The sequence below is a fragment of the Channa argus genome, chromosome 11 (genome assembly GCF_033026475.1).
Source record: "Channa argus isolate prfri chromosome 11, Channa argus male v1.0, whole genome shotgun sequence".
Classification (NCBI taxonomy): domain Eukaryota; kingdom Metazoa; phylum Chordata; class Actinopteri; order Anabantiformes; family Channidae; genus Channa; species Channa argus.
In genome coordinates, this window is record NC_090207.1 from 23,002,110 (window position 1) to 23,026,627 (window position 24,518).

Consider the following 24,518-nt stretch of genomic DNA (forward strand, 5'->3'; position numbering starts at 1 on the left):
TAGAATCTCTATTTTTCATAGGCCCAATCCTAAATCTCCACTATGTCCCTACCACTTGGTCCTAACTCTTGGTTTTGCGCATTCATGTGTAGTGTAAGGGTGTCCCAAGGTGGTTGAGTGGTATGTATTTCTTCGCATTCCTTAGTTAACTGGCTGATCACAAATAATATATTAACCACACAGTCACCTTAGTTTAATGTTTTAGACCTGCTATTTAATTTCAGTAATTTAATTTCAGTAATAGTAATAGTATCGGTTCTCCCAATGTCAATAGGCCATTTAGCGAACTAACCTTAACTATCAAACTTAAGTGTTAATGCAAGACAGTCCTGCGTTTTCACAGTCATATTTGCATATTGTATTTACTCATATTCAATCCTTACGTTATTGCATGGCTCTACCAAAAGCGATGCAGGCGAACAAGGTAGAAGAAAGAGTCATTTTCTGCTACTGCTAACATTTGTGTATTGTTTCTGTAAGTTGTACTGTTGGCGTGTGTGTTTTGGAATTGTGAACAGTGTTACAGAGGTATTTTCTCAGTTTTTCTAGCGTATGGTTCTGCCAGAGACTCCTCAAAGAACAAGACAGCACTGACAGCCCTGATTTTGCTATGAATGACGTACAGTGGTAAATTGTACCCGTGTTTTACGCTGCTTTTCATTCACCCATTCTCACACTGATGGGGAAGCTGCTATGGAGCTGGCCTGCACTTACCAGGTGCAACTAATTTGGAGTTCATTGTCTTACTCAAGGACACTTCAACATGTGGCAGGAGCCAGGAATCAAACCAAAGACTCTGTGGCTTAGGAAACAGAGCAGTCCTTTACCAATCCCAGTTGCCTGATCCCTTACTGATCAGGTGATCGGGGGTAAGGGTATAAAGTGTGAAATGGATTGTGCCTGGGTTTGCCCACCTTTCTTCTATTTCTGGAGTTATGGTTTACACAAGTGGCACTGGTATCCAATACAAGTGTTTTAATCACAAAAAAGTAATTAAAAGTTTCTTTCAAATTCTACAATAATAAGATAAGCATTATGGCAGGCTTCACATGCAGAGATCTGCCCTCCCTTGCCAACAGAGGAAGTGAGTGAGAGTGAACGATAACGTTTAAGACACAAACAAGTTTAACAGTAGAAGTGCTGCTAATTGTAGTGAAAATGGCATCAGCAGGAGCAAACCCTGTTTTCAGCAAGCAAAAAACCAAACTGAGCTAAACAGTGAAGTCACATATGTTGTTTAAATACATTTTGGTTTTAAAATGAAAGGATTCATGGCAGGAATAGGTGTTGTGTGCAAAAGTGACCACAACCTTCAGCAAATTTGAAAAAACCACACCGGAGTATTTGATAAGTAATTATTTAAAACATGTCTGCTAATGCAAATGCTACATGGGTCAGCTGAGCAAGGTATCAGCTGACAAAGATCCATAGCCAAAGCATGTGAGTATATTTTCAAAGTTCACTGTCTGTGTTCTGGAAAACAGGAGCTGAAATCTTAATGAGATGTTGTTGATTGGCAGATTGGCCAGATTTTATACACCAGTTAATGTTGTGTATGGGAACTAGGGAGGAGTAGAAAGAACGATAGAAATGGAGAGTTGGTAGAACAAAAATGCAAAAATAGAGTAATTTGCTAAGTTGGTAGCTCAGTTGGTAAGGCAGTTGTCTATGGACCAGAGGGTCAGAGGTTCGATCCCCGGTCCCGGGTATATGTCGACGTGTCTCTGGGGAAGACATTGAACCCCTTTCCCATCCCCAGCTGTGCAGTAGCAGACCAAGCCCCTTAGAAATTGGGGAGGGTTGCGTCAGGAAGGGCTAAAAACTGTGCCAAATCAACATGCGGACAATGATCCCCGCTGTGGCGACTGATCTCATGAGATAAGCCGAAAGGTAAATAAATAAATAATTGGATATGAAAAGAATTACCTGAAGGGTTTTTTGCATATCACCTAGCCTTAGTTCATCATCTCTTCAAATTCTTATTTTATTATAATTTTTTTTATAATATGGGTAGTAATAAGCTGACAGATAAGACTTTAATATATAGAAATTGTGTTGGTCCAAAGTAAATGGTCGCTTTATAGACATTGTGTTCCATTGATTTACTTAAGTGTCTCTAAGTGAAGTAGAAAAGAATCTGATTTAATTATTCCTGTTTGGTAAGGATGCTGTGACCATCACTTTAAAAGAAACAATTTAATGGTAAGTTTTAGCTCATAAAAAAAAAAGTTTCCTTTCTTTTTTAAGAATTCACACTAATGAAAACCACATGTTTTACTCAATCAATTAACAATCCAAAATCTACTACAGAGAAGAGGAATTACATGTGTAACTGCCAACTTCTTATCATTGCTTATCATCATAAAACTGTGCAAAAAAAACCAAAAAAAAAAACAGGTCAGGCCAAATCTTACACTACTGAATACTGAAGAAGACATTACCTGATCAAGTTTGCTTTGATGGCAGGGGAAGGAGAATGTAAATCCCAGCGGTAAGGATGCTCCTTTCATGCCCATGTACTCCAGAAAGTCAGAAATGGAGTCCACAATATGGCTGAAAAGCTAGCACACATGAAATAAAGAGAAAAACATGCATTACCCATTTACCCTCTGTTATGCCAAAAAATAAAAAATAAAACACAGTGGCACCTGAAATATCACACCAGTTTAGACAGCAAAATAAAGGTATGTTGATGCTTTCTAGAACTCTGACTTTGACACTAGACAACCAGGGGAGAAGAGCCTTAGTCCTGACTTGAATCCTATTGAACATCTCTCAGGAGACCTGAAAATTGCTGTCCACTGACAGTCCTCATCCAACCTGACTGAGCTTGAAAGGATTTGAAAAAACAAACAAACAAAACAAAACAATCCTGGTGCACAAAGCTTGTAGCTTTATACCGATAAAAGACTATAGGCTGTAACTGTAAAGTGCCATAGTAAACTTTTTTCTTTTTATTAAATCTACAGACATTTCTAAATTATTAGTTATTATGGGGTACTGCATGTAGATTAATGAGGGGGGGAAATGGATTTAAACAACTGTAGTATCAGGCTGCAATAATAACACTGAGAAAAGTGAAGGGGGTTCAAAAACCTTCCAAATGCACTGAATATAAAGTGAAGATTAGGGAGGGGTGGGCAGCGGTGGTGGGGTTAGCACTGGAACATTACAGCTAGAAGGTTGCAGGTTTCCTCCAGGAACTTCAGTTTCCTCCCACAGTCCAAAGACATGCATGTTAGGTTAACTGGTGACTCTAAAATGCCCTTTAGTGTGGATGTGAGTGTGAATAGTTGTCTGTCTGTGTATGTCTCTCTGTGTTGGCCCTGAGGCAGACTGGCAATTTGTCCAGGATGTACCCTGCCTCTCACCTAATACAGCTGAGATAGGCTGAGATAAGCATTTATAGATAATGAACAACTGGATGGACTATGAAGGGCACACAATTTGTACAGAGGTATTACAACCCCTAGTGATGCTTTACCTCTTCCCCTGTGCCTTGCATGGTCTCCTGTGGGACATTGTAGATCTTCTGGTGCATCTCCACATTGTGTTTCTTTCCACTTCGCACTCGCACGAGCAAAACCCGAAAGCTAGAACCCCCAAGGTCCAAAGCTAAGAAGTCACCATGCTCTGATGAAGACAGTTAAGACAAAAATCCATATTCATCCATACCCATAGACATATACACATAAAAATAATAATTAAATATAATCTTTTCTGGTCTTCTGTGGAATTAAGCAGGTGCCTTTGGAGTACAAACATGCAGTGCGTTTACAGGGATTGGGGAAACCTGGTTTTCCCAGACAGATTTCTAATAGAGAGCACAGATTTCACCATCATGTAGGCTACATGTGTATCCACGGTTCTAATCAGCTTTTTTCAACTGTGCATGGGTATAACAAAAGGCTCCAGACAGGACAGTGAATGGCTGAATGAAAGATCATTAATGAAGTGATGTTACCTTGTTTTTAAATTAAAGTCTGCCAAAAGTAAAATAATAAGTAAAATAAAAAAACAAGTCTGAATATGGCACTTTACAGCACAGATATTTTATTCAGACAGTATATGCTGTGTATCAGCAGTGTGTCACTATTATTCTCTTTTCCTCTCTTACCCTATAGCTGTCTCACAACATAAGCACAGCAAAAAAGTCGGGTTTCAAAATAAATCCAACATACAGAAATTATGCTTAAATAGAAGTCAAGTTCAATAGAGATGCTTCAAACTAATGCTGGTGGCTACAACCTGCTGCTGCTGTTCATGAAACTGTCAGGTCCAATTGCTGTATGTCATGGTTATTGAAATTACTGCTGCACAGATGCACTTTTCTTACTCATATTTACAGGTATATTGATATTTTAGACTTTTATATTGAGATGGAACATCTGAAATTATTGGAAGCTGGCACTGATCAGATGCCTCCTCCTCTCTGGCTCAGTGAACAACAGAGAGAAAGGTCAAGGAGAATACAGACTTATTTAAGGGAGGGAGCAGCATTAACCAGAACAAAGCAGTAAAGCTGAGAAATAAAAAGTTATTTCCTGATGATTTCACTGTGCTTTGTTTTAAAGCAGAAATAAACACAGCCACATCTCAACCTCTCTGCTCTGCTGGTATGTGCATAGCCTGCAGTCAAACAGACACACAGACCTGAAACTGGATTCATGTAGCATTAAGGTTTACAATGCTGATCACCAAAAAAAGAAGCCACAATTCCTATCTCTGGTACATTATTTTTCACAAAAAGTTCAGTTTATCAAGTATCCCAATATTAATTAATCACTGATGTTTAAGGGTAGTAAAAGATTTCATTTTTTCATTATTTTATTGATTTCATTAAATTATCGTGGGGGGATTGCAATTGAACTGTCAAGCATCTCAACAGATCTGAACTCAAATCACCAATCAGGTTTTAGGCTGCTACATCTGTATATTTTACCAAGTCCACTAACAAGCCTAGTGGAATGTTATTGGTTTTCTCAAAGTTACCTGTTCCATCTGGTGTTGACCTGACATAGGTGGGAAGCATCTTGACACTCGCTTGCTCATGTGTTTGCTTTGACAATCCACGCATAATGGCCTCACTCATCCGTTGTTTGACCTCAAGTAGCTGTGCACGGCTCAAACGCAAGGTGTCAAGGATGCGCTGACGCTCTGCGTGTTGAGAGGCAAGACGGTAGGCTACTGCTGTTACCATGGCTGCACCTTTCCCACTGCCACACTGGGACTGTAAAAACCGCACATCACAGTCTGGCACAAGTCGCCGTACCATCTTATTGAGCTTCCTGGAAAACCTAAATAAGGAGATAGAGTTTGTTGCAATTCTTTGTAAAAACTTTACATAATAATGCAGTGCATGCACCAGTTCATCTTCCACAATCATACACCTCTCTACAGTAGTTTAAACCAAAACTGAACATTATAACCTATAAGCACAACTAGTTTAATTTAAGCAGGATGTACCTAAGACACCAAGGATCTAATTGTATTCTGGGAAATAGAAAACAAAATAAAAGGCTTTTTACTCAAATAAACATTTGCCCAGTTTATACTGGCCAAGCGAGTATAATAAGCAAGCAGAACTTTAACAATAGGTATGCGACAAGTAAACAGACCGGCAGGGAAACCTTGAAACTCCTTTGTAGGCAATTTAAAACAAAAAGACCTATAAAATTATTAATTCCTATGCACTTTATTTTCAATTGTGTTTCTTCTGCATTTCTTAAAATTCTGAAAGAAATTGATGAAATTTCAAACAGTTTTTGGCTGCACGCAGTGTGTAGAATTTGCATGTTCTCCGTTCTCATGGGTTTCTTCTTCTCTATCTCATTCTTCAGTTCAAACACACTCAGGATCAAGATAGTACACAGAATCAATATTGCATACGTACAGTCAACAACGTAATATCATTTAATTGCCTCCTTTCTGCTGAAGACTATTCTGCTGACAAGCACTTAGTCGTGCAGCGACTATACAACTGCAATGACATTCATTAAATCTAATATTTGGCAATTGAACCTAAATAGCCTGATATGACTGCTAACGAAAATATAAACCACTGAGCAAAAAATAAACATGGTTTGACAATAAGTCATTGATAGCTAGGACTTGACAAATCAAATTTGATTTTGACTGCAAATCCTTTTTTGACACTGCATACTGCATAATCGCCAGTGTTAAATAACTTTGAGAGTTTAACACTCAAGAGTTAATTTTGCTGTGTATAAACTAAGAGCTATACATTAAGTGTATGTTTGTGATCTATACCAAGATGGTGTTCAGGGTTACTTACTCTGGGTGATTTTTGTAAACAGAACCATCCACTCCAATGGTGCTACGCAGCTTTTGGGCTGCTTTGTTATCCCGGATTTGCCGCAGCACTGCAACAAGAGTGGCAGCACACAAGTGTGCAGCCCGTGTAGATACAATCTGACACACCCTCCGAGTTCCTATACAGTCCTCAACAGAGGGGTCTAGACCCAGACCCCGAAGCACCTGCTCAGCACTTGCCAGGCCTTCCACTTCTCTATGGGTAATGCAGAAAATGCACAATCAATACAACTCTGACTACTTGATGTAATCAAATTATGTGACTAAAAACTGAACGGATGCATATCTGGCGAAGCAAGATCATCAACAATACATTAGTATTTAACTCACTCACTCATTTCTTTGATACTGATCTGATACCATATATTTACAGTTGCCACAACTAAGCAACAAACAAGCTTGCAAATAGTTAGTAATAATATATAAATATACAAACACTGGAATGTTTTACAGGGTGACGATTGATCCAGTGCCTTTTTAAACTAATAGCATGATCTGATAGCAGGAATTTCTTGACCTTGAGCAAATTTCATAGTTTCAATTCTAATTGGACATGATTTCTTTGCTCCTTACAGTAGCACCATAACACTGTCCTTCAAGTTTCACAATCAAACAAACAACAAACTAACTTGTCGCTTTCAATAGCATAGATGTTGTTAGTGTTGAAGCTTCCAGTGGTAAGGAGTTCTGCGGTCATCTTCCCCTGAAACAGCACCTTCTCTTTGGCCATCTTCACCAGGATGAGACGGACCAGTTCCCCCATATACATCCCACTGATCATCTTCTCAAACCTAAAGCAAAAAAACAAAACAAGGTAACATCTACATCTACTAAAAGTCATCAGGTAGTCTAAGCTAGCCGAAGTCAACTAGCTACATCACTGTATCTACACATGCACATAATAACACAAATGCAGGTAACTGAAACCCTGACAGACATTGAACCATGTACATTTACTTGGAAAATAAGTGACATTTCACGAATCTCTGGAGAAAAATAATACATACAATACAGGTGACAACAGGATATGTTTATACATAGGTTTTATTCTTAGTTAATCGTGATTTAACTTTGAGTGGATCATTTCCTTGGGTGAAGGAGTCACCCTTGAATTTCATTACACACAGTACTCTTTACACAGGCAGATGTAGGGAGCTGCACATCTCTAAACTGTTTCGATTTTTTAAAGAGTGTTGGACTTCACAATAAATCTGTTACCTTTTAAACTATGACCTCTCCAGGAGCTATTTTCACTTTAGATAGGATGTAATATGGAGGGAAACAGTGAGAGGTTACAGAGAGGGTAAAGCGGGGGGGGTGGAAAAGAAAACTCAAGCCACATATCCCATTTCTGATTATGGGCAACGTGATATCTCTGGAGAAAAAGGTGAACGAGTTGACTGCACTGGCGAGGATGGAAATTATCGAGAGTGTAGTCCAATGTGTTTCAAGACACGTGTTTGCAGGACGGTATGTCCGACACATGCATCAGTATTGACAGCTACAGCACAGTGCGGGCGGAACGGAAGAGAGAGGAGAGCGGAATGAGTAAACTAGGGGGTCTGGTCCTGCACATGAACGAGTGGTTTCATACTGGTCATGTCCCCGTGAAAAAAAGTCTGAAAGAGTCTGTTGTCCCGACATTGAACTGCTGGCGTTGGGCCTCCGTTTATACTACATGTCCAGAGAGTTCTCACACGCCATATTGATCGCCAGACGGCGCATGTGACATCATACACCAGACTCCAGACCAGACATCCGGAAGACTGGTCAGATAATGCAGCGTCCAGATACAGAAAAGAATGGAGCAGGCTGTATTTTCTAAGGAGACTATGGTCCTTCAACATCTGCAGCACTGTGCTGCGGATGTTTTATGAGTCTGTGGTAGCCAGTGCCATCTTCTTGCTTTGGCTATGGTTCGCTGGGGAAGCAATATGAAGGTAGCAGACAGTACCTAAACTAATAAAGAGGGCTGGTTCTGTTCTGGGGAGGAGCTGGACCCTCTGCATGATGTAACTGAGAGAATATTGTTCAAACTCCTCTCAATCCTGGACAATCGCTGTACTGGCTGCACGGAGGAGCACTTTCAGCCAGAGACTGATCACAGTCAAGTGCTCCACAGAACAACAGAGGAGATCTTTTCTCCCAGTGGCCATTAAACTGTTCAACTCATCTCCCTGAGTTGGAGGGGGGGGCTGAATGGTCCAAATGGATAATTAGTATTGTTTTTATAAAAAATTTTTATGTTTTATTTCATTTATGTTTACTCCTCTAGCTGGGGTTTTTTTCTTACATATTGATCAATAGTTTATTTATTGTCTTTGTTTGATGGTAGTTATTTTCCTTTCTTCTACTTTTCATGCAGAGAGCAGCTGTAACAAGGCAATACAATTTCCCTATGGGACCAATAAAGATGTTTAAATTATGAAAATTATTTATTGGGACAATCGCTTGTAAGTAGGGGTGGGGCGATGTGTTGATGTAATCGATTATGAAAATACAATCAATTTATATAACATGCATCGATGAGTCACAACCAGTGCTCAAAATTAATGTTGCCCCTTTTTCTGGGGGACAGAAAGATTTGGGATCTGGGACAAAATAATAAATGAGCTCACAGTGCGTGCATTTAGTTGTTAAGGTTAACTAGAGCACAAAAATATTAATATTTGTGTTCGGAAGTCACAAGATATGAATTTTTCAAGACGCAACTGAGATTAGCATATAATGAAAAAAGTTATGGAGCAGCTTCTTTTTTCTGAGTATGACCGAGGACGGAGCTCAGCTAAGTGTCCCTGTCTGCAGCAGAGAGGCAGCACACAGCTCAAGTCAAAGTTACTACCTAACCCGATAACATCAGTGTTCGTTCATGGTACCAGCGTAAAAATGCCCCAGATTTCTCACCTTCCAGCTTTGCAGATGTAGGTACAGTTACAGAAAGCGGTTAAAGTTGGAAATGGGTTATTTCTCTTAAAGCAAAGCACAATCGGCATTTAACTGCTGTAATGTAACAGTTAGATTTAGCCAATTAGACTAAAGATGCACAATTGTGACCACAAAGTGATCTAAAAATCTGTTGATAATATGAATTTAACAAGAAGTCAAACTGATATTTTAGCTCATGGTATTTAAACTAAAATAAAATAAAATAAACAGTTTACTGTATTCTATATACAGTAAATCACAATCACAGTATTTCCATCAGAAGGTTTGAATCATGCCCTGGAAAGCATTCTTTTTCATATTTGTAAATGTAAATGTAAAATTTAGAGTGACAATATTTGCCTTACTGTTCAAGTAAAGTTGTCAAATGGTGCTAGCTAACTTGTTAGCCACAAGAGAAATAATGCCCTATGAGGTGAAATATCTGTGCGGATAGTGTTGAGTTTCACTGACAGAAGTAGAGCTGTCGGGAATAGCATAAAATAAATCGGGTAGTTGACCACATTTCGAAAGGCCCAAATATACTTTATGCTGTATAAGTCATAACAAAGGGTATGGATCTTTCATAAACAGCAAACAGAAGTTACAACTAAATATAACAAGAGCAGGTCATTCAAGCAATTCAAAAAATTATACATACTAATGGAAATGACTAATAACAGCTTAATAAATTCAAATAAAACCTAATACAAGCCTAATCGTGGGTGAGTAAATCCACTAGTGAGTAAAGCGATAAGAAAGACCATTAGTGACAGATATTTTATGTAGTACAACGATAAGATTAACTCATAGATACTCACAGCTGCTTGCCGGGGTTTAGAGAGCCTGAATCTATTTCACGGTCAATGTCAGTGCGCAGGTCCTCCAGGGCACCATCATCACCGAAAGCACCCCACTCCGTGTTAACACACATCCGCCCCTCGTCACCATCCAGCACCTCAAGATTCCTCATCTGCTCCATGTAGCAGGCATTGGTCCCCGTTCCTTGAGGGAAAGAACAAATTAGTGAAGTTAACAATAATAATTTTACTCAGCAGTTCTCATCCAAACAACAGAAAAATGTTACTGCTGTGTCATTTTTAAACCTAATTTATCATGTTGTCACCATCTCTCTTAAAACTAAGAATTACTCTTTATTCAGTCCAAGATCCCATTTGTCTCTGCACACTGGGCCAATAATTTAAAAACCTTCCACACAAAAGACAGTTTGAAAATGAAAACACACATCACTGTACTGTTACTAGAGTTTGCCAAGCCATCATTACACATGGACAAGACTAGAGATGCATGATGCTAGAAAACACAGTATAATCAATAAAACATAAAGAAGCTAACCAAGCACCAAACATCTGCAACAAGAAGTGAGTTGTTGTTACTACCAATGCATGTCTTTGTTTTTTTTTTTTTTTTTTTTTTAGACCTGCTGGATTTATAGTTAGGTGAGTTATGCTGGGAATTTTTTGTTTACAGAGACATACAGATGTGACATATGAGGAAAAATGGATAAATGAAATGTAAATGCCTTTCTGTGGCAAAATAATAGCTGAAAGGAAGACTTGAATGGAACGAAGTGTAATATTAGCATTGTTAGTAACACCTGTGATGTAGTGCACAGATGCACACAATCTTGAGATTTCTAATCAAGCAAAAAAAATGAAAATCTGTGTGGGTGAAGCGTTGGCGTGGAGAGCATTTAATAAATAATAATTGTGGAATAAGTGTTTTTGCTTAATTTAAGATAGGCATTTCTCGTGGGTACTGATATAATCTCTTCCAAGAGAGCAATCAGGCAGGTTTGTCAGTACCAGTTGGCTTATAATGAGCCGCAATGTGATACCTTTTGATCCAGACGTGAAGCAGTCTGGGAAAACTATAAAAACATTTGCTAATACTGCAAATGGTGCAGCTGCCAATACTACTTTAATACTCCAGAAATAGTAGTAGTAGTAGAATAAGTAATACTGTATAATGATGATTTGCCACCATTTAAAGGTAATAAATGTTTGAAAAAGGCCTGTATAACACCTTTTTCTCAAGCATTTCTGGAGAGCAGTGGTTTCTGCTTTCTTTTCTTCTCTCCTTCTTTCGCTCCTTTATTTCTGTGTAAACACAACCTAAAAAGGCCTCAGAGGATAATTATATTGAGGAAAAGGCAGTTCACACAATATCAGTGATTTCGATGGGGTTATTAGTGGTTTGGCATTCTGATGAATTCTAATGAATGAAGCAATAGTTGTTACAAGATATGCAGGTGACCTATCCTTCTCCCTCCTCTCTCCCACATCTTTACACACATTCTTCATTTGAAATGCCAAACACTGAGCTAACCAGGGAGCCAAATTACTATCTGTAGAATTGTATTACTCTATTTTTATACATTTCTTTAAATATGTCAAGAGGGGGCATTTTAAAGTAGACTTATTCTACTCATTATGGTTAAATATATAACAGTTATTAGCCTATAAAACAGTATAGTATCAGTATTGGTAAATTATTGGTAAATTTTTTTAATAATATAAATCAATATTGAATGAAAATCATGTACTACGACCCTCACAATTACCATCTCAACGGAGCTGAACAATTATTTGAAGAGGATTATTTAATTAAGTATGGTCCTGTTTACAGTCGATTAACTCACCAACACTTAAAAAGAGTAAACAGGAAAACACAGGATAAATGTTAACCATCCCCAAAAGACAATGCATTCCATCCTGCTTATTGTGTAATGTTAAAGCTTACATTACCACTTTCTGATCTTCCCTGATCCTTATTACTTGATTCACATTCAGTTAGAATAAACTCACCAACAATCAGACCAATTTCACAGTGATGATCATCATAGCCACAGGTCATCATGGTTCCCACTGTGTCATTGACCACTGCCACAATGTCAATGTCAAAGTCCTGCAATGAGATTTGATTCATTTTCATGCATTAAAACAAAAAAAACCTTATTGACTTTTGCTTCGGTGGTAGGTATAAAATGATTTAGCGGAACAATTTGCTGGCATCTGGATAAATCACAGCTACATTTAAAAAGGGTAAAAACATCAGAAATTTTAACCATACAACTTTTAAAAAATGTTTTTAGCTGTTTCCTGGATTTGCCAATGGCTTCTGCCATGTTAAATAATTTTGTAGCTGGGACAATCAATAATGGCTCTGGCCATATTTTAAAGCTGACAACATCAGTATTACTGACACTGCTGACTATCCATTGCCACAGTAGCCAGCTGTTCTGGACCAATGGAAGGTTCTCAAGCAGAAACACTGTTTGGAAAGCCAGGCCATTACTGTTCTGTCTTTGTAGAAACATTGCTGATTGTATGTGGGAGCATCTCTGAACATGTTATCTCCATGCAAAATGTGTAAGGATGTTCAAAATCTAAATGACAGACTGCAGTCACAGTGCTACAAAGGATCAATGGGTAGATATAATGAACTTATTAATCCCTTATGAAAATGGTTAGACTATTTATTTCCTTATGTTGATTTTGTTTTTAGACAAACTCTGCATAAAAGCTGTGCTGTTGGTTAGACTATGGTGACATTTAATATTATTGAAAAGAGGTCACAGATATTGAATTACAGAGAGAAATTAGGGTAGGAATGACACCATGACCATTTTTAATAACAGCCTTTCTGCAGGTAAAGTTTTTTTAAACATTATAAAAGGCTTTTTAAGACCACCTTGAATGCATGCAAGAGAAAATATGTGGACAAAATGGAAGGCTGCTAACTTTAGCCCATACTAAGCTTTGATAAGAGAGAAGCAGCGATCTACGTAATAGCAGAGCCATCACAGGTAAACAATGATGTAACCTTTTTTCATGTTCTTTAACTGTTAATACGCCAGTGAAGTTGATGTATGTCGCTATAGGATCTGACACACGCACATTACCACTCATCTTTAGATGGGAAGGCATTGCTATCAGTGGTGCTACTGCTTACTCATAAATACAAAAAATGTAGGGGCACAGACAAACATTAATGGACACAGTCGTTTTTTAAACAACATGAAAGTGTATTATTTAGGCAATAAAATTTTTATGTTAAACTTATAGAATGTGTTACTGTGCATTGGTATACTGACTGACTTAACAGGAATACTGAAGAAAAAATTGAATACAAATTTTAAACTTGCGACCTTCAAAAGTACAATGCAATACATTGTTTTATTTATGCATCCCTTTTCAAACAGCATCAAGTCTACAATTTTTAGTTAATTATGTAGGTGTGTGATTTTTATCCAATCTAAATCAACTATCAAATTGGCCCAAAGAATGTGTGTGTTAGTGCTATGGCAGTAAATGGATTTTAACAAGATGGTCTTTTGAGTATTTACTATGGCATAAATAAAAGACTGGATTATACAGCTTAACACTCTCATGAGAGAGTTCTGCAAATTGAACTAAGAGCAACCTGAGCCACAGCTATTTATCAAAACCAAGTGTGCTGATGTGTCTTCCTAGACACAACTGACACACAATAACACTAACGTATCTATATGTGTCACCATGTACTTTATCCAAGGTCTCCTTAGAGTACAACTGAAATATTGAACAAGTTTAATATTAAACCGTTTGCAAATAACAGATTAGAATCTTGCAGCATGTTGTAATAATTTGAAACATGAGGTAGAATAAAACATACTGAAAAATTGTTGGTTGGGGTCAAATAAATTCTCTCATTCAGGGTTTCCCCAGGTCCTTAAAAAGTCCTTAGTCCTAAAAATGTTGTAGAAATACTCAATTCCATTATGAATGTCAACAATTTGACTGGTATTCAACTGGATACATTTAATTGGCACATAGATCTGAAAATTGTGATGTTTATGTAGTCTCTCCTCTCTGCCCAGAGGTCAAAGGTCAGGATCTGCTCTGGGCAGCAGCAGGAGAGTAATGGGAGCATATTGAGTAAAAGCCAATGGAAAGTATTAAAACACCTGTTAAACAAAATGAAAAGTTGAGAAAGAAAATAACTATTGTAATGTGAGCTACTGCAGGAACACTCTCCACAATTGGTAACGTAAGTGTTAAACCAGTGCTCTGTTGTGAATAATCAATAGTCACTAGCAACAACTAAAACAAAAGCTGGCTGTATGTAGACTATGCTACCTAATTGGCTTCATAGTACGTTAAAAGGAAGCAGGTTCTAGCAGACTTACCATCTACGACACTAGCTCCCTCCCCTCTACCGATCCATTATTCTGTTTACACTTTTTTAATTAATGTTAGCACTGTTGTTTATTTTATATAGATTTTAATTTAAGGGAAGTATTGAGTTTATGTCTCTTTGTTGTAGATAAACGCATTTTCACTGACAGTTTTTAGTAAATCAGTCTAATCCAAGAGTCCTACAGTAAGTACTCCTTCATGATAAAGTCCAGTTTTATTTGAAACTGTTACAGAGTAATTTATTGAGCTGCTGTTTAATCACTGCTGTTAAAAGTTTTTTTGTAGTTTACTGAGATTCATACAAATGTGGTAAAATAAATGATAGAATCGCCTGTTAGTAATACCCAACGCATTTCAACAGTAGACTGCAGTGTCAAGCGTTACAACAAAAACTGAATATTGTAACCTTCGCGAAGTGAGGATTTATTCAATTGATTTAGTCTTGTGTATCTTTTCTGTAACTTTGCTGCTCCAAAAATCTTTTATAACATAATTTATAATTTATAAATGATGATTAAGAGTGCTAACAATGCCAGAATTCCAGATAAAAGTATATATCGATGATATCACACAAAACCAAAGCTTGTGTCTGTCTGCTAATTTACCAGACTTTCCTGAGGCTTTCTAGAGGCTCCCAGAGACTTTCTCTGGTCCCTCCCAAAACATTCCTACATTTGAACATTGTCAGTAAACAGGCCTCCGTTTTGGGTCTGTATGCCCGCAACTACACATTTGTGTCCATGTACTCACTCTCCTTGGCCCACTGGTAGGCTTCTGCAAGCTTGGGAATGGTGGTAGTGTACCTTGGTGCTTGTCAGTGAGAGGCACGAGCATTGCTTTGACGTCACAAGTTCTAATGCTAATGACTGCCTGTCCAATAGCTCTAGCTGTTTGCTTACTTTTTTAGTCTTTGTAAACTAATTTCTTGTTTTTTTACTGTTCCCTACAAGTACAAGTACATGTATGTAGCTGGCATGGAGAAATCAATACTGATGGAGATGAGGTTTAGATAATAAGCCTCAGACTGAACCAGTCTATGTCACCAGATACTGTACATTATATCTGTTCGTTCAGGTCTTTGACTTTAATGAGGAAAAATATATATATATTATTTGGGATAAAGGAAATTTCTAGGTCTTTGTATATTTGTACACTTACCCCTCTTTTTTTGATGGATTTCCTTAGTAGGCTGACCACATCCTTTCCTTCTACTCCACTTGACTTAAATCCTTTGGTCCAAGACAACAAAATACTCTACAAATAAAAAACAACAAGAAACAAATTGAGTTACAAATTTCCACTAGCTACCATCTGAATGGAATACAGTCTCAAGTGATCATTACCATCATCCATATCAGATCAAATGATCAGCTTAAGTTAAATTTATTAACATATACTAAATGCTAAAAGATAACTATTGTTACATTGGCTTACTACGCATTTTTATATAAAGATTATTAATTAAATTGCACAAATCTATTTTTTCTGACCTAAAAAGTACAAATGAGCTCTTTGACAAAGAGTAGAGATGTCATGATGCCAATACCAGTATTGGGTATCAGGTCCCATTCTGCCCTTGTATAGTTGTACTTTAAAACGTTGTTGATACAGCACCTGATACCACATTGATCTCACGTTGGTTAAGCCATTAGGCGATGGTAGAAAACTGTCTGCAGTTTGGAGGTGTTTTAAGAAAACTGACCACGTCAAACATAATGCCTACTCCAAGCCCTGCTCTAATAAAGTCGTAAGATCTGGTTGCTAATGGCCATTCTCATTAAGATTATTTTAAACATGTTTAATATTTATGACTGAAATGTACAGATCTAAAGTGATTTTAATTTATCTGAAGTTTGTGCAAACATATCTGGAAACGGAACTTTGAAATTGCAGGGGTATTAGGTATTGGTATTAGGTAAGTTGGAACTAAATGTATATTACCAACAGTTGAGTCTTTGCTCATGAAGTTTTCAGAAATTTGTCAGATGTGATTCAAATATTACTTAAGAACCTCTGCAGCCTCTACATCACTCACCTCATCCAACTTGGTCTGCTGACAGGGAAAAGAAAAGGTGAAGCCCAGGGGAAGCTTTTTGTCCTTTATGCCCATCTTCTCCAAGAAATTAGCCAGACAATCAGCTATGTGGTCAAACAACTACAGGAAAGAGAAAGGTCATTATTCTTATTAACTGAGACTTGAAAATACAGGTTTCTTTTTCTGTGTAGTTTGTGTGTGTGTGTGTGTGTGTGTGTGTGTGTGTGTGTGTGTGTGTGTGTGTGTGTGTGTGTGTGTGTATGTGTATAGTTGGTAGCTAGTGGAGCAAGATCCATTGTTGGAAGGCAAGCAATGGGTGGTAAATTATAACAATTATGAAACAAGGGTGAGAAGATATTTCTTGTGGCAACTAAAATATGTCTTCTTTACTCCTGACTAGTATACAGTATAAAATTTCCCTAAGCACACCAAAATAAAAACTGACTTTTTTTCAATTTCTGTTCAGCAACTTCATGTAAACCTAAAAAGTACTCGACAGGTAAATCAGTGTGTCGTTTAAGTTGACTTTCAGGAATTAGACCGGTTTGCAGGGAAATATGAGTGCTCTCAAGTTATCTGCAAAATATTCCGGTTGATAAATTGCTCTCTCTCTTTTAGGCACTTGGCACTGGTACGCTGAGCTTTTGCTGTGCCTTTCTACTAATGGTGATTTGTTGTTCCTCACTATTTTGTGATGCTGTGAAAATAGTTAATGGTGAAGGGGAAAACACTTTTGGTGCTGCTGCCAAATGAACAGGCAGACTTAGCAGGAGCTGGTGATGCTGATCCTGTGCTCCTTTAAGCACCATACTTGGCTACTTGTTACTATTTATTAACATTAACTTTTCTTTCCTCAAAATTGCTGAGACGCCCTGGCTCTGTCTGGAGCCCCCACTTTAAAATCCAGGGCTTCAGTGCATCTGCAAATTTATACTTTAGCATGTCAATTCAGTCACCTTTTTGGGGAACAAGCACTATTAGTATGTTGTTGCCCAATTGTTTGATTAGGTTTTCTTTTTTTCTTTCTTTGTTCTGCAATCAGAGTTATAATTTCTTTCTAATTCGGCACTTAGGTGTTTGCCAGTAGACGGCCATTTTTCAATCAACAAGCAAAGGGACAATTAAGCAGCCTAAGCTGTTTTTGCTCTTGGGCTTTTTCTGATCTGTGCGTCTGTCCATTCAGATTAGATATGGTCTCTCAGATATAAAGGAACATTTTGAAACTGAAATGTCTAAAACACAGATTAATATACTGTTAATTAATATGAGCTAATCCACTAAAACGAATTAACACTGTCACAATATTAATTAAATACTATTTAACATAAAACACTGTATATTTCCACATGGAAACATCTCTTCTCTTTCTCTCCACTGTGAGAAAAGTAATGTTTTCCATATGTTCAATACCTGAAAATTGATTCACTTTTTTTAGGTTGTGTATACATCAATAAAACACAACAATGCACAGGGGGACAAGGGTGAGCATGGCCAATCTGAACAGTCTAAACATGCCCATAGGCAGCACACTGATATACTGTAGATAGGTGATAAAAGTACAGAAACTTAACACTCAAGTAAAAAAATGCAAGTATTAGCGTAAAAACATTCTCTACTACAAGCACCAATTCAGTAAAAGTACTAGGTAGATTATATACATTTAACTTAAAGTACAAAAGTAAACATACTCAACTAAGAAAATGTATTTTAAACAACACTGACTATGGGAATTAGAGGACAACATGTCGAGTAATTAAAAAAAAAAAAAAAAGGCTTAAAGATCACCCTTGGTAAAGGTGTAGCTGATTTCAACCACTTTATGAGATTACAAGGAGTTATATGCTGATTTATCAGCATGGGTTATTTGTTCACTGTACTTTTTAAAAACCAAATAACCATTTTGTAATTAAACAACCAGGTGATGATAATGTTATGACTGACAGTGTACATTTATACTTATGCTTCGCTAATAATCATCTTCCATATGTACGTTAGCATCAGAGCAAGAGCCCAACATACACTTGTTAGATAACAAAATGTCACCTTAAAGTTCCATTATGGTTAGTCTCCATCGCACTTGCTGCTTCTTGTCAATATTTTATTTGTGTATGCATGCATTAATGGCATAACAGGTACTGTTATTATGTTATTTTTCAAGATGACTACTACTACTACAACAAAGAGGATAACAGGATGACATAAATAAGGATTAAGATGATAGTCAATGGTTAGATGTGAGGATATGATGAACACAATTAACAGTTAACAGTCAAGGCAAAAGGTAAAATGTATAGATAATGCTTCTTACCTCTGACCCGTTCCCTCTCATGAGGTGTTCAGAAATTTCATAAATCTGATCTTCCATTTCCACTTTTGGCTCGCCATTAGCCTTGACTTTGACTAGGAGCACACGGAAATTGGATCCGCCAAGATCAAGAGTCAAGAATTCACCTTGTTCTTTGGGAGAAAGAAAAAAAAAAAAGAAAGAAACAAAACAAAAGAATATAAGCAAAAACCACACACACACAAACAAAAACACATATAGGTTCAAAAGGGTTATATTCATAGGGGTACATAGAAAAAAAAAATTCTGGAAGTTTTTCAATTATTTTTGAACACTAAAAAGAACAACACTACAAAATATGATGGCAAAACTATTTCATCTTTAAGAAAATTACTAACCCTATGCTTCACTGGATAACCAAAATGTTCCCACACTTCTCACTTGGAGTCTGACTTAAATATCAATATCCCACATTCCAGTATCATGATACAATATCATGGATTTTTGTATCATGGTTTTAGTCTCAAATTCAGAATTGTTACACACCTAACAGGAAATTCAACTCTATATACATGACATTTATTCTTCTGCAGAATAAACACAACGTGATCCACTGTTAATTGTGGTGTATTCAGTTTAACAACATATTTAAGACTCATAAACAGTAAGAAAAACTAAATATAAGACCAAGGCTACAATTAAATACTACAACTCTACAAACACACACACACACACACCAGAAGCTAACTCAAGCACTAAACAAGTATAACACAGTATGCAACTCAAATTAGTCTAAGGAAACATTTTCATAGTGACAAAGTTGAATCAGATGCTCTGTTAGATGTAAAAGTTTGAGAGTAGCTTCTCATGGCTGTTTATATCTCCTAGGTTTGCTTCTGCATTGCATGGTCCCGTGCAAGTGTATTAGTGTTTCCCCACCAAATCCATAGGCTTCTGTTAGGCCCACAACTTTATACTGACATCAGATTACAAAAAACCTTATCTGCACAGGTTTTTTATAAACATATATAACAGGTATATTATGTAAATATTTTTGACACTACACGGCAGCTTTTCTCCACAAGGCGCAGATGCAGTAGTATAGCAATACAAACACATGCGAAACAGATTGAATATAAGAGCCATTCAGGGGAGAGGAAGCGTAGGAGACAGTATGCCAAAGGGTAGATTTTATCTATTTACTTGTGTCAAGCAAATAAACCACCAATAGAAAGCTCCATTATAAAGACAAGTTACAGATATTATTACCTATCAAAATGTATAGAATCATTTCATTTCTTTCTGGACTAGTTAATGTTATTGTTAATACATCAATCCACCTTAAAGGCCGGCAGGGGTTTAGTTGATGGAGTGGCCGCCCACTGATCATAGGGTCAGAGGTTCGCACCCCGCTCTTACCAAACCCATGTCGAAGTGTCCCTGGGCAAGACCCTGAACCCCCAAATACCCCACCCTTATCCCCAGCCGCGCAGTGCTGCTCCTGAGCCCAGTAGAAATTGGGGCGGGTTGGGTCAGGAAGGGCATCTGACATAAAAACTGTGCCTGAGCTTTTAAATATGTTAATTATTCTGATCTTTCCCTTAACTCCTCAGACAATCGCAACTACAACCTAAGCAAGAATCATGGAATATAATATAGGTAAAGCTCTTCGGAAAAAAGCCATAAAATATCTGTACATTTTTTGACATGCTTATTTGAAGATTAACACCTAGATTATCAGCAGAAAAAATATCAAATACAAGTAAATTGTTCAAGAATATAAATTTAAATTTGTAATAAGAAATCAGCCTGGCCAAGTTGTATTTTCATTTAATTTACAGAAAATATGTTTCATCACAATATATTATAAGGATATGAAATCCACTGTAATAGCATATGAAAGTTTGGACATATCACACAGTCCTAATTAGAAAAATACTCTTTGCAGCATGAGGATTTTACACTGCAATACCGCTAGTGGCCACTGGGAAGGAAAGTTGACAGGTGAAGCTATATCCAACTCTAATGATGCATCCATGGTTTCTTTCCATGTTACATTGAGCAGTACAGCCACAGCTCACTCCTCTGTTGCACTTATTAACCATACAGGAAGAGAGGCTTTCAGCAGAATTTTATGGTTTAGTCACAGCTAGAAAAGGGTTGGGGATTAAATGATTCACTTACAGTACAAATGTATTATGACCCTTTGCTGTGGTTGTACAATACAAATCCTTTTTGGTTTCATTGTCCTTGACATGTGTCTATAATTTGATTGGTGTGAATATGTGCCAAATTGAACTGACAGGACAGTTTAGCAAGACACACAGTTTTACAATTCACATGGCAGGTCAAAACAAAAACCCAATGTTGAGGTCCACGGAACTCTCTGTAGACATCCACTGTAGACTGTGGTTAAATATAGATGAGCAAAAGTGTATGAAGTCACTTCCTTTGAGTGTTCCCAGGAGCACAGTGAGCTCGATAACAGTTTTCAAATCACCAGGACTTTTCCTGGTGTTGGGCCTTTTTACTCTAACTTCACATATGTCACTGAAGTCAAGAAAAGCTGAGATCAAGAGATTTTTATAACATTCACATAGTTAAAAGTTTATTACACAATTTTGTGTTGTCTGTGGATATTTCTTTCACAGCTGATTGAGGTTTAATGACTTCTTCTTTTCCTTTCGGCTATTCCCTTTCAGGAGTCGCCACAGCGAATCATGTGCCTCCATCTAACTCCATCCTCTGCATCCTCTTCTCTCACGCCAAGTAACTTCATGTCCTCTCTCACTACATCCATAAATCTCCTGTTTGGTCCTCCTCTAGACCTCCTGCCTGGCAGCTCGAACCTTAGCATCCTTCTACTGATATATTCACAGTCGCTCCTCTGAACATGTCCAAACCACCTCAATCTGGCCTCTCTGACTTTACCTCCAAAACAAACCTCCCTCTGACGTACTCATTCCTGATCCTGATTGAGCCTTAATGACTATCCATTTTAATTAGATTCAGTTTTATTTATGTAGTGGAAAGTCACTAGAGTCCTCTAAAGGCACTTGACAATGCAAGGTCAAGACCCTGGAGACTGAAGATAACTACAGTCAGACTGTTTCAGTGAGACTACCTGATCTAATTAGGTTTAATATTAATTACCCAAAGTAATTTTGCAGAACTAAACTGCAAAATCTTACTGTGTGTGAAGGTGAAGCATTTTCAAGCTGGCTGTACTTTTAAATGGTAGATAGCTTTGGTAGGTGTGAAAAGATTTTAAAGTGAACTCAAAATACAAATACAACAACAGTTACAGAAGTGAGTATCTAATAAAACATGACCAGAATTATCTAAAGGAGAAGTGTCATATAATTGGGTCCATTGTAGGCTGAATGTTTTCTATATACAGAAAATATTACCTGTTCCATCAGGAGTGGAACGCACAAATGTGGGCAGCATCTTGACAGCAGCTGTGGGGTTGGTATCTCTGCACAGGCCTTTATCCATCTCTCGTCGAAATCTTAGTGATATATCCATCAATCTCTCATCTGAGAGTTGAAAACTGCACAGGTGTTTGTCCACCTAAACCATTTTGTAGAGGAAAAACATTTACACTTAAGCTAAGAAATCTCATATAGCACTATGGCAGTTAGTAAGTAAATGAAACTGTAAATGTACTGTCATAACAATTAAAAACTGGGGGTGTTTCTGTCAATAGTAGTATGAACAGAGTATAAACAAAGAACTCACTATGCACTAAATATTATATTCTAAAAATGAATAGGATAACACTCAATTAATCCATATTAGTTTGACGATAACCTTAGTTTTGCACACTGTCAATAGCCTTTGGGAGTAGTGGACATTTACACTGGGTTCCCCTGTGTCAGATTGGCCAGCTGGAACCATCTAGGTTTGTGTGGAAGTAAGAATGGCTTTTGACAGGTTTGTACCTATATCGGTATTAGTACCAATTCTGAAAACTGGTTGTCTTGTTTATTTCTGTTTATGATTGCATAAAACACATAGTGCTATGATTTTCATTTCCTTATAGCAGAAACAGCACCAAAACAAAGTACAGAACATCATCCAACTTTTTTTAAGAAATAGGGAGAAATTATTGTTGTACATGACAATTATGTAAAAAGAAGTTTAAAAGAAAGCAGCATATTCTAACAAACAACCTTATGTTGCACAGTTTCTTTTTTTCTCCACTGACCTCAGCTAAACAGAGGGATACACTTTACATATAGTTAGCACCATATTATCATCGGGTTAGCTGAATCATTGTCATCAGGTCATTATCATTTTGAACACTACAAACAAATAGATTGCAAATGTCAGGTTAGTGGAAATCGGCACCGCATTGTTTCCTCGAAACAACAGATGGTCATGCAGCTAGTTTCTGTTACATCAGCAGCAAATGATGACCACAGCCGACATCTACCCTTAGATAGCTTACACTTTTTGCTGTTGGTGTCAAAAGTGTTTAATAGGAGGTGCCTCTATCATCAGTGATCTTTGCTATTGTGTCCAGAAAATAAAGAAATAAGTAGGGAAATTAGCAAAAGAAATAATTGCCAAATGTGTGAATGAATGAATATCTTCAAGTGACTGACAGTGCTGATTGCCCCAGAGCTAATCAATACTTCAGTTCTGACAAAGGCAATACCAGTATTAATTTTAAAATTGGTGAGGTTGCATCTTTTCTTACTTGATAAACTAACTTTAAAAGCAACGGCCTTTATATTGTAGCTACGGGTAGTTGTACAGAAGTAAAACTACTCCACTAAGAAAACAATAAAAACACTACTGACTTTTCATGTATGCTAGTAGCCAGGCTGCCTGCTTGGCCCTGTTTTTACTTTTCCCTGTAGGGCAACACTCTCAAATGTCCCGTAAATATGCGCCAAATGTGTCTGAAACAAACCTACGTTAAGCCTATAAAGCAGTAACTTTACTCACTTTGTTTGCTTGGTCATCATGGAGTTCGGTGCAATAATTAGCCAGAAGACTTGAGGCTAACATCGTTACTTAGTGATGTGATGCGAGTCACTTTCCGTTCTTCTGCTTTAACTACAAAGACAGAGTCTCTAAAATAAATACAAAAAAGCAGTTTCGCCCTCCGTTTGGTATATTTTTTAACTCAAACTTGTAAATAAAAACGTAGTCGTCCTGAAACAGAAACTTCCAGCTTCCTTAACTTGGTAGTTGGCTGACGTCATAGGGAGCTCGTGGCGCTGATTGGCTAGAGAGAAGTATTGGCATAGTCTATTCTTCCTCTACAGTAGTCACAGCGGGGGAACAGGAGGATAGACATAACTCAGTCCACCTCTGGACAGACTTTTATGTTCTTTCGACTACAAAATGTGTAACAAAACTGTCAATTTAATCCAGTACTTTACATAAATATTACCCTTTATTTATTTATGCTTCACTTTGCTACATACTCATAATGAGTTCAGTGTTATCCTTACTACATTTATCTGAGTTAAGCTACTTACCATGAAAATAAATATCTTACATGATAAAATTATAAAAGATGATGTGAGACAAACTGTATATTAAGTCATTAAAATTAGCTCCATCTCAACCACTAAAATATTTAGTAAATATTATTTTTATAAAGTCAAATACATAACTATAGCTCAATGACTTTAGCTATTCTGAACTTACTTTGAACACTTTATTCAGTTGTAGCATATGCTATTCCTATTTTTACACTTTTATTGCTAGTTTAAAAGAAATTTAA

At 37.2% G+C, this 24,518-nt stretch overlaps 1 protein-coding gene across 1 annotated transcript in view; it reads right to left on the minus strand.

Annotated features, from left to right (window-relative positions):
• Nucleotides 1–24,000, minus strand: part of hk2 (hexokinase 2) — a 34,375-nt gene extending 10,375 nt beyond the window's left edge. Inside the window, exons 1-12 of the mRNA XM_067521404.1 lie at nt 23,732–24,000; nt 22,186–22,348; nt 18,800–18,948; nt 16,492–16,611; nt 15,615–15,710; nt 12,084–12,183; nt 10,077–10,260; nt 6,963–7,124; nt 6,296–6,529; nt 4,993–5,297; nt 3,485–3,633; nt 2,442–2,561 (exon numbers count right to left, since the gene is read on the minus strand). Coding sequence (XP_067377505.1) covers nt 2,442–2,561; nt 3,485–3,633; nt 4,993–5,297; nt 6,296–6,529; nt 6,963–7,124; nt 10,077–10,260; nt 12,084–12,183; nt 15,615–15,710; nt 16,492–16,611; nt 18,800–18,948; nt 22,186–22,348; nt 23,732–23,794 — 1,845 coding nt within the window. The 5' untranslated portion in view covers nt 23,795–24,000. The remainder of the gene's footprint in view (nt 1–2,441; nt 2,562–3,484; nt 3,634–4,992; nt 5,298–6,295; nt 6,530–6,962; nt 7,125–10,076; nt 10,261–12,083; nt 12,184–15,614; nt 15,711–16,491; nt 16,612–18,799; nt 18,949–22,185; nt 22,349–23,731) is intronic.
• Between the last annotated feature and the right edge of the window lie 518 nt (nt 24,001–24,518).